This window comes from Amphiprion ocellaris, chromosome 11, assembly GCF_022539595.1.
Source record: "Amphiprion ocellaris isolate individual 3 ecotype Okinawa chromosome 11, ASM2253959v1, whole genome shotgun sequence".
Taxonomy (NCBI): Eukaryota; Metazoa; Chordata; class Actinopteri; family Pomacentridae; genus Amphiprion; species Amphiprion ocellaris.
The window spans coordinates 9,361,779-9,372,902 of record NC_072776.1 but is presented as its reverse complement, the minus strand read 5'-3'; the positions used below and the strand labels follow the sequence as shown (position 1 = coordinate 9,372,902).

General features: G+C 35.8%; 1 protein-coding gene across 4 annotated transcripts in view; it reads right to left on the bottom strand.

The window, feature by feature from the left end:
• Positions 1 to 7,768: 7,768 nt before the first annotated feature.
• The window catches only part of rapgef4a (Rap guanine nucleotide exchange factor 4a), a 40,219-nt gene continuing 36,863 nt past the window's right edge, over positions 7,769 to 11,124 (bottom strand). For all 4 annotated transcript variants that reach the window (XM_055015413.1, XM_055015414.1, XM_023290730.3 and 1 more), the window contains 8 exons: positions 10,735 to 10,860; positions 10,362 to 10,540; positions 10,170 to 10,260; positions 10,039 to 10,089; positions 9,731 to 9,818; positions 9,500 to 9,564; positions 9,330 to 9,384; positions 7,769 to 8,487 (listed from right to left, as the gene is read on the bottom strand). In XM_055015413.1, the coding sequence (XP_054871388.1) occupies positions 8,360 to 8,487; positions 9,330 to 9,384; positions 9,500 to 9,564; positions 9,731 to 9,818; positions 10,039 to 10,089; positions 10,170 to 10,260; positions 10,362 to 10,540; positions 10,735 to 10,860 (783 nt within the window). In that variant the 3' untranslated portion in view covers positions 7,769 to 8,359. The remainder of the gene's footprint in view (positions 8,488 to 9,329; positions 9,385 to 9,499; positions 9,565 to 9,730; positions 9,819 to 10,038; positions 10,090 to 10,169; positions 10,261 to 10,361; positions 10,541 to 10,734; positions 10,861 to 11,124) is intronic.

Here is an 11,124-nt window from a genome sequence, read left to right as displayed (position 1 = left end):
TTTCTTTGAAAAAAAAATCATCATGAATTTTGGCACAAAAAAAAACGCCTTACTATACTATGTCGAAAAAAAAATGCGATTTTTCAAACATGTAAAAACATGCCATATGATGAAATAATGTAAAGGAGGCCGTGAAAAACACTCCAGAAAGGTTTTCTTTGAAAGAAAATCATCATGAATTTTGGCGCAAAAAAAACGCCTTACTATACTATGTCAAAAAAAAAGCGATTTTTCAAACATGTAAAAACATGCCATATGATGAAATAATGTAAAGGAGGCCGTGAAAAACACTCCAGAAAGGTTTTCTTTGAAAAAAAAATCATCATGAATTTTGGCGCAAAAAAACGCCTTACTATACTATGTCGAAAAAAAATGCGATTTTTCAAACATGTCGTAAAAACGTGCCATATGATGAAATAATGTAAAGGAGGCCGTGAAAAACACTCCAGAAAGGTTTTCTTTGAAAAAAAAATCATCATGAATTTTGGCGCAAAAAAAAAGCCTTACTATACTATGTCGAAAAAAAAATGCGACTTTTCAAACATGTTGTAAAAACGTGCCATATGATGAAATAATGTAAAAGAGGCCGTGAAAAACACTCCAGAAAGGTTTTCTTTGAAAAAAAAATCATCATGAATTTTGGCGCAAAAAAACGCCTTACTATACTATGTCGAAAAAAAATGCGATTTTTCAAACATGTCGTAAAAACGTGCCATATGATGAAATAATGTAAAGTAGGCCGTGAAAAACACTCCAGAAAGGTTTTCTTTGAAAAAAAAAATCATCATGAATTTTGGCGCAAAAAAAACGCCTTACTATACTATGTCGAAAAAAAATGCGATTTTTCAAACATGTTGTAAAAACGTGCCATATGATGAAATAATGTGAAGGAGGCCGTGAAAAACACTCCAGAAAGGTTTTCATTGAAAAAAAAAATCATCATGAATTTTGGCGCAAAAAAACGCCTTACTATACTATGTCGAAAAAAAATGCGATTTTTCAAACATGTTGTAAAAACGTGTCATATGATGAAATAATGTAAAAGAGGCCGTGAAAATGACTCCAGAAAGGTTTTCTTTGAAAAAAAAATCATCATGAATTTTGGCGCAAAAAAACGCCTTACTATACTATGTCGAAAAAAAATGCGATTTTTCAAACATGTTGTAAAAACGTGCCATATGATGAAATAATGTAAAGGAGGCCGTGAAAAACACTCCAGAAAGGTTTCCGTTGAAAAAAAAATCATCATGAATTTTGGCGCAAAAAAAAACGCCTTACTATACTATGTCGAAAAAAAAATGCGATTTTTCAAACATGTAAAAACATGCCATATGATGAAATAATGTAAAGGAGGCCGTGAAAAACACTCCAGAAAGGTTTTCTTTGAAAAAAAATCATCATGAATTTTGGCGCAAAAAAACGCCTTACTATACTATGTCGAAAAAAAATGCGATTTTTCAAACATGTAAAAACATGCCATATGATGAAATAATGTAAAGGAGGCCGTGAAAAACACTCCAGAAAGGTTTTCTTTGAAAAAAAAATCATCATGAATTTTGGCGCAACAAAACGCCTTACTATACTGTCGAAAAAAAATGAGATTTTTCAAACATGTTGTAAAAACGTGCCATATGATGAAATAATGTGAAGGAGGCCGTGAAAAACACTCCAGAAAGGTTTTCTTTGAAAAAAAAAAATCATCATGAATTTTGGCGCAAAAAAAACGCCTTACTATACTATGTCAAAAAAAAATGCGATTTTTCAAACATGTTGTAAAAACGTGCCATATGATGAAATAATGTGAAGGAGGCCGTGAAAAACACTCCAGAAAGGTTTTCTTTGAAAAAAAATCATCATGAATTTTGGCGCAAAAAAACGCCTTACTATACTATGTCGAAAAAAAAATGCGACTTTTCAAACATGTTGTAAAAACGTGCCATATGATGAAATAATGTAAAAGCGGCCGTGAAAAAAACTCCAGAAAGGTTTTCTTTGAAAAAAAAATCATCATGAATTTTGGCGCAAAAAAACGCCTTACTATACTATGTCGAAAAAAAAAAAGCGATTTTTCAAACATGTTGTAAAAACGTGCCACATAATGAAATAATGTGGAGGAGGCTATGAAAAACACTCCACAAAGGTTTTCTTTGAAAAAAAAATCATCATGAATTTTGGCGCAAAAAAAAATGCCTTACTATACTATGTCGAAAAAAAAAGCGATTTTTCAAACATGTTGTAAAAACGTGCCATATGATGAAATAATGTAAAAGAGGCCGTGAAAATGACTCCAGAAAGGTTTTCTTTGAAAAAAAAATCATCATGAATTTTGGCGCAAAAAAACGCCTTACTATACTATGTCGAAAAAAAAATGCGATTTTTCAAACATGTAAAAACATGCCATATGATGAAATAATGTAAAGGAGGCCGTGAAAAACACTCCAGAAAGGTTTTATTTGAAAAAAAAATCATGAATTTTGGCGCAAAAAAACGCCTTACTATACTATGTCGAAAAAAAATGCGATTTTTCAAACATTTCGTAAAAACGTGCCATATGATGAAATCATGTAAAGGAGGCCGTGAAAAACACTCCAGAAAGGTTTTCTTTGAAAAAAAAATCATCATTAATTTTGGCGCAAAAAAACGCCTTACTATACTATGTCGAAAAAAAATTTCGATTTTTTCAAACATGTAAAAACATTCCATATGATGAAATAATGTAAAGGAGGCCGTGAAAAACACTCCAGAAAGGTTTTCGTTGAAAAAAAACATCATGAATTTTGGCGCAAAAAAACGCCTTACTATACTGTCGAAAAAAAATGCGATTTTTCAAACATGTTGTAAAAACGTGCCATATGATGAAATAATGTAAAAGAGGCCGTGAAAAACACTCCAGAAAGGTTTTCTTTGAAAAAAAAATCATCATGAATTTTGGCGCAAAAAAACGCCTTACTATACTATGTCGAAAAAAAAATGCGACTTTTCAAACATGTTGTAAAAACATGCCATATGATGAAATAATGTAAAGGAGGCCGTGAAAAACACTCCAGAAAGGTTTTCTTTGAAAAAAAATCATCATGAATTTTGGCGCAAAAAAACGCCTTACTATACTATGTCGAAAAAAAAATGAGATTTTTCAAACATGTTGTAAAAACGTGCCATATGATGAAATAATGTGAAGGAGGCCGTGAAAAACACTCCAGAAAGGTTTTCTTTGAAAAAAAAATCATCATGAATTTTGGCGCAAAAAAACGCCTTACTATACTATGTCGAAAAAAAAATGCGACTTTTCAAACATGTTGTAAAAACGTGCCATATGATGAAATAATGTAAAAGAGGCCGTGAAAAACACTCCAGAAAGGTTTTCTTTGAAAAAAAATCATCATGAATTTTGGCGCAAAAAAAACGCCTTACTATACTATGTCGAAAAAAAATGCGATTTTTCAAACATGTCGTAAAAACGTGCCATATGATGAAATAATGTAAAGGAGGCCGTGAAAAATACTCCAGAAAGGTTTTCTTTGAAAAAAAAATCATCATTAATTTTGCCGCAAAAAAAACGCCTTACTATACTATGTCAAAAAAAATGCGATTTTTCAAACATGCAAAAACATGCCATATGATGAAATAATGTAAAGGAGGCCGTGAAAAACACTCCAGAAAGGTTTTCTTTAAAAAAAAAATCATCATGAATTTTGGCGCAAAAAAACGCCTTACTATACTATGTCGAAAAAAAAATGCGACTTTTCAAACATGTTGTAAAAACGTGCCATATGATGAAATAATGTAAAAGAGGCCGTGAAAAACACTCCAGAAAGATTTTCTTTGAAAAAAAATCATCATGAATTTTGGCGCAAAAAAAACGCCTTACTATACTATGTCGAAAAAAAATGCGATTTTTCAAACATGTCGTAAAAACATGCCATATGATGAAATAATGTAAAGGAGGCCGTGAAAAACACTCCAGAAAGGTTCTCTTTGAAAAAAAAATCATCATGAATTTTGGCGCAAAAAAACGCCTTACTATACTATGTCAAAAAAAAATGAGATTTTTCAAACATGTTGTAAAAACGTGCCATATGATGAAATAATGTAAAAGAGGCCGTGAAAAACACTCCAGAAAGGTTTTCTTTGAAAAAAAAATCATCATGAATTTTGGCGCAAAAAAACGCCTTACTATACTATGTCGAAAAAAAAATGCGACTTTTCAAACATGTTGTAAAAACGTGCCATATGATGAAATAATGTAAAAGAGGCCGTGAAAAACACTCCAGAAAGATTTTCTTTGAAAAAAAAATCATCACGAATTTTGGCGCAAAAAAACGCCTTACTATACTATGTCAAAAAAAAATGAGATTTTTTAAACATGTTGTAAAAACGTGCCATATGATGAAATAATGTAAAGGAGGCCGTGAAAAACACTCCAGAAAGGTTTTTTTTTTTTTTTAAAAATCATCATGAATTTTGGCGCAAAACAAACGCCATAGTATAACTGGAGCGACCTCGACTCAGAGACGTAGTGATGGAGCCACCTGAAAAAGAGACTGGGAACAGGAGCGACCTGGACACAGAGACGGGGAACAGAAACGACCTGGACACAGAGACTGGGAACAGGAACGACCTGGACTCACAGACTGGGAACTGGAGCGACCTGGACTCAGAGACCTGGACTCAGAGACTGGGAACTGGAGTGATCTGGACTCAGAGACTGGGAACAGCAGAGACCTGGACTCAGAGACCTGGACTCAGAGACTGGGAACTGGAGCGACCTGGACTCACAGACTGGGAACTGGAGCGACCTGGACTCAGACACTGGGAACTGCAGCGACCTGCACTCAGAGACCTGGACTCAGAGACTGGAAACTGGAGTGATCTGGACTCAGAGACTGGGAACAGCAGAGACCTGGACTCAGAGACCTGGACTCAGAGACTGGGAACTGGGGTGAACTGGAGTGACGTTTTTAGAGCGACATGCTTAACTATGACGTTTGTTGAACCAAAGGTTATACTATGACATTTTTAGAGCGACATGCTATACTATGACGTTTTTAGAGTGAGTGAAAGTTTAACACCCATCAAAACGGAACTACAGACAGTTAAATCTGAGCTGTCGATCAGTATTTCAAACATCAAGTCCGACCCGGCTGTCCTAAAGCACGCTGTAGATGAAACGGAAACTTCACTCTCCACATCACCGACGACATCGTCACACTCTAAACCAGAGCACCTGTCTGCTGAACCTTTAAAAGTGGACTATAAATGTGAAGAATGTGAGCAGCAGCAGACTGTGAGCAGCGGAACAGATGTGATCAGAAAGAAGTCATTTTCTTTTTTCTTTTCTTTCTGGTTGACTTGATGCTGTTAGATGCAGATGTTGGAGCAGATTCTGATCTTTCAAGATAAAAAGTTGCTTTTCCTTCACAGACTTTTCAGGAAATTATTCTCTCAGGTTTTCTCTGCTATTTATATTTTTATTATCTGTGATTATTTCATTATTTCTTTATTGTAAAATAAAGTTTGAGGCATAAAGACTCATTTAGTTATTTTATTCCTGAAATCTTTGACGTAGCAGAACTAAACTTCCATTTTCCATCTTGTGCTTCTGATACTAGAACTAAACGTATCTTCAATACAGATCATCTGGTTTTAATGAATCAGCAGCAACATCACAACAACAAATGAGACAACTTTCAACAAATTAATGAAACTGATGTCATTTAAAACTATCAGAGCCTGTTTTAGTGTCAAATTAAAGCTGATTACTGACAACTAGAACATTAACGTTACTGTTTTAATCACATTTAAGTTTCCTGAACGTTACATTAATGTCAACCAGCCACAGTTTTATGAACTTAATGAACCACATTACAGGAACACAACACACTTCAGCTGTGTTGAAACTTGTTCCTTTGTGTGAGTCAAGGATCACACAATGCTGCAAAACGTTCCACTTTATTAACTAAACACGTAGCTAAAAGATAGCTTGCAGAGACGACATCCTGGCCACATGACAACAACAAACCGTGCACAGCATAGTGTGTATATGTGATTGGCTGAGCTGCAACAGACGTCAGAGACATAAGTACGGTGGCTCATTGCGAACAAACTTAACAGTCATTTAGTCAAATGATCCACAAGCTATTTACATGAAACTCAACACATTAGCTTGATGCTACGTTAGCTTTAATCAGGCTACGACTGAGCAGCTAGCTCGGTTAGCATCGCTAACATTAAAACTAATATTTACCGGATGCTAACTTTCTTCTCTGGTCAACACACACTGAAACAAACTCCACCAACATCTGGAGTGCATGGCACACATTACATCTGACACTAAAGCTGCATATAAAGTGCATTAAAAGCGGCACCGATACGATAATAAACATTTACTTACCGAACTATCAGAGTCCTTTCAGTGTCTGCTGGTAGAATCAGCCGAAGGCAGAAAACTGGTTAAAACAAGCCAACGGTCAGGAAAACTGTCTGCGGAAAGTGTTCTGCTGCTGTACCGATAAATAAAACAACAGTTATTATATCAGAATTAATCCAAACGAGGAGAGCAGAGTCTCTGCTGCCTCCTCCATAGGACCTGTCAATCATTCCGGATCGGACTGTCAATCAAGTAGCCCAGCCCCCTGGCTTCGCAAAACTTAAAGGCTCTCTAAAAAAAAATCAATATTGATTTATTTTAGGATCGGCCACCTAATCTCTCATTTTGACCATGAAAACTAACGAAAAAAAATGTATATACAGTCTATGCACCGTACTCTGTTTGGTTCCATACTTGCTGATGACCATTTCCGGTCTCAGAAAATGAAAAAACGGACCTTTTGTCGTTTCTGTCTCTCAATACCCGTTTCAGAACGGAAAATCCAATTACCAGATCCGTTGTTATGAGCCATACAGGGAAAGAAAACAAACTAAATCCAGGCTTTAAATGATCAAAATCACTTTTGTCTACATGTCCTGTTTCAAGATTGTATAAATTTTAAATTATAAACACATACATGTCTATTCATTGATTCTTGATCTGTCAACCAAAATTCATGTAAACTGAAAAACTTTGCTTATTGTGTCAAATATTGCTATTTGACAAAAATGCGATTGTTAAACTGTTTTTCTGCTGTGTATCTTAAAGTTCTCCACCATCAGACCAAACTGGACCTCGTTAAGTAAGATTCTTTGTGAGGGAAGATGGCACTTTTCAGGATTTTACATTTAGTTTTATAATAGAAAAGCTGTATTCTGTTGATTGGGATATTGTAGGAGAAAGAATTTTGAGGGTAGACACCCCCAGACATGGGTTAAGAAGCCTAAGCCTGATTATTTTAAACAACGTATGTTAAATTGCTTATTGCGGTTCCTTTTCTTCTGCTATCCAAGTTGTATTGCTTCCCTCTTCCCCAGGCACCTCAAATGAAGATATCAAACCTGGACAAACCTGAATGAGTCTCTTAACTAAATGAAACAATCTGAGATGTTGAAGAACATATTGGTTAAAATATTACGATTGTAAACAACATAATTAAACTCCCTCTCAGGTCATGAATTAAACCAAATTTATACATTTTGAAGTATTTTCCTTGAAAATAATCCCTTTCTGCTTTAAAATGACTTAAATTCATTTCATATTTTGCTTTAGATGCATCTACCATTTAAAAACACACTATGGACACGCTTACAAAGTTAAGAATTAGATTTTTCTTGACTCTTCAGTGAGTTTTTAATTTGAAAAACTGAGCACAACGGTAATGACGGAACAGCAAACAAATACATCTAAAATATTTAATATTTACAGGGGACAAAAAAAAGTTTTCAGACATTTACGATATCTCAGGCATTTAAAGAGAACTGTGCTCACGTGAATTAAAAAGTCGATCATAATCCTCTGCATGCTCATGTCAAAATAAATATCTGTATACAATTTACAACACATAAGAATCTCACAAAGCTGAATATGTATAAATATTGTTTGATACAAAAGATACGAAACAACTGAATATCAGGAAACTTTGCGTAGTAAAGCATCACATAGTGTTTACGTCTGCAATGTTACACAATAATCTGATGAATGAGATCCCCCGAAGAGTTTTATTTTACTTCAGTTGTCTGAGTTGGAGATGATCTAATATCTGCGTGACAGTGATATGAGAGGTACTTCACCCGCCAACAATTACTGCTGTTAAAATATCACAAATTACTGTAATAAAAGGCTTAACAAGTCAGGTAACAGCTTCTGAAACAATATCTCATTATCTGATGCGTCATTAGGTCCTCCATGTGATTGCTCGTACTGTTAGTGCAAACAAACGTCATGTTGTGAAGCAGCATCCGCCTGTAACATCTTTGTCCCTGAGTGCTTTCAAGACCTGCGTGGCTCAAGTTCATGAGAGAGCTGAGTTAGCGTCCTCTGGTTGTCGATGACGCTGAGCTGACGAACGTACGACCAGACGTCTTGGTGGTTCTTGCTGGCCAGCGGTGAGTCCGGACCTGTTTCAAATGCAGAGAAAGATGTCAGAAATAATGACAAAAAAAGGGAAAACCTTATTCTTTAAAAATCAGCACAGATATCTAAAATGTTTATAAAATCCACTGTTTTCCAATCAGATACTTCAACTGATTGATATTTTATCCTTCACTGTAACACATTAAATAGGAATTTAGTCGAATCCACTAATGTTTTCTTGTTAACGGAGATATAATTAATTCAATCTAAAATATCCAGTGTTTGTTGTCAGATCATTTTAGAACTTATATAACATTAGCTTTCTTTTGACTTTTAATCAGCTCATTCGATCACATTTTTAAAGAAGCAAAACTAATATGCTAGCAGACTTCCCAGCATGCATTGTCTAAGAGTTTAAATGCACCTGAAATCCTTAATTTGTAGCTTAAAGAACAGATTTACAATGAAAATATGCATGGGTAATTTAAAATGTATTAAATAATGATTGTTTCTTTACATAATAGGGAAAACAGTGCAAATCATGAGGAAGGTTAGTATTGAATTCAGTCCCTACCCCTTTACACTTAAAAACAGGTAACCGGAAGCAGTCTCACATTTTTATCTGAGGTATAAAATGATTTCAACACATGGAGTTCATAGTTCTTCACTTCATATCAAATAAAAAACAAACTCCTTAAACTGAGAAAATGCAAAGATAAGCAACCTCTTAGAGGGTAGTTTAACATCTTAAGTTAATTTTACATTTAAAAACACATAAGATGAGTTCAGCTGGAAGCAGGAGGGCTTGTATTTCTATGCTGAACAAACTTGAAGTGATTTACAGTGTAGTTCACATCAATATAAAATGATTGAAACTGAAACTTACTGAACGTTTGGCTGCGACAGTATCTCACTATCTTCACTGTGTTAGCTATCATCCGCTGCAAGACAAAGAGGCACAATCAGCAACAAATACGGACAATTAACCTGGAGATGAAGAAGAAAATAAGATTTACACCAACTGGTAGACAACAACCTCCACCTGCTGAGCCTCACCATTTTCTCAAAATTGACCAAATTGTCGATAAATGTCTTGTTGCCCTCATGAGTGAATGTCATGTCTGGAAAACACAAGGAGATGATGGAAGTAAAGTTGGAGCAAAGAGGGGACCAATTGTAGAGGTTAAAGCTGTTGAGGAAGCAATTCCACAGCAAAACAATTGTGGTGTACAGGCCAAAATGATGAGACATTAAGAAATAAACGGCTTTCAGATAAATGGGATTGACCTTTGATCAGCAGTGGCATGAAGGGAATGATGGGAGGTTCCAGCTTGGCCACGGTCAGCCGGTACGCCCGGTGGTTCCTGGACGGGTCCTGTGGAAACAGTTACACTGTTCTTAGATCTACTGGCTCTGTGTTAAACGGATCCATCACAGTCCTGAGAGGACGCAACGCTGCTAAACCCACAGTTGACCAGCTGACTCTGCACTAATGCTGGTTTTCACCTCAGTATTTGGTCGTAGAGAAAACAAAACTTGTCAAAGGTGGAGAGGCTTTATAGCAAGAAAGTACAAAATTAGATACGTCAGCTTACCATCATGTTTTCAAACTCCACGTAAAACTTCTTGAATTTGCTCGGAAGTTTCTGTGAATACAAATGAAGGTTAACTTGTAGTTAAGATGTTGGTAAGTTTGAAAACACACAAACTGTGCAAAAATATTCACCTCCCAGGTCTGAGTCAGTCTGCTCACAGCCGGGTTACTCAGCCCCATGATGACAGCAAAGAAGGCGTTCAGATTCCTGTACTCCTTACAGCTTCAACAGAAAACATAAAACGGAAGTTTGTGTGGCAAATAAACAAAACTGAGTTTGAGCAAGGAGAGAAAATAACGGACGTTCAAACAAGATCTACTTACTGGGCAGCGATCTTGATGAACTTCTTGAGGAGCTGCACTCGTTTGCTGAGCTGAGAACACAGACACATCTCTGTGATCACCCAAAACTGAATTTCATTAAACCTCCTCAGGAACAGGTCCAGGTTCACGGTGGTTTTCTTTACGCACTGCCTCCCGAATGTGTGGTAGATAAGTTCCAGCTGTAAGATATCAAAGACAGACACAACTGATTTTCCTCTGACTAAAAGTTCAATAACTGAAAACCATAAACCAGGTAAACATCTTCTCTTTTGTGTCAAAACATAAAGAAAGTTTACCAAATAAATTGTTGCAATCTTGTAGGAGAAATATAATGAATGAGTTATGCTACTGGCACCAAGTTGCTGCATAATACCTCATGTACACAGTGAAATAGCTCCCAGTCATAGGAAGTCATGTGGTAAGCCACATCCTTAGAGCTCATCAACTCGAAGGTAGTCAGCGACCCTGTAGAGGGGCCCTCCTGCTCAGGTAGAGGAGTCTGAAAACACAAACAATCACATTAAACCCACAAAAATATATAAAAATGTCACTTAAAATGATACAGCAATTTCTGTTCATTTACTGGGATGCTTATAGGCTAGCTGGTGGCCAATTTCATGGAAGACTTCACAAATATATATATATATATATGATGTGGAAAAGAAATTGCTGGATGCAACAGATTTTAAAGTGACATACAGCTGGGTGAAGCTACAGTTAATCTATTTGTGAATCTGAGTTTCTATGATGTTTTCTAAAAGAG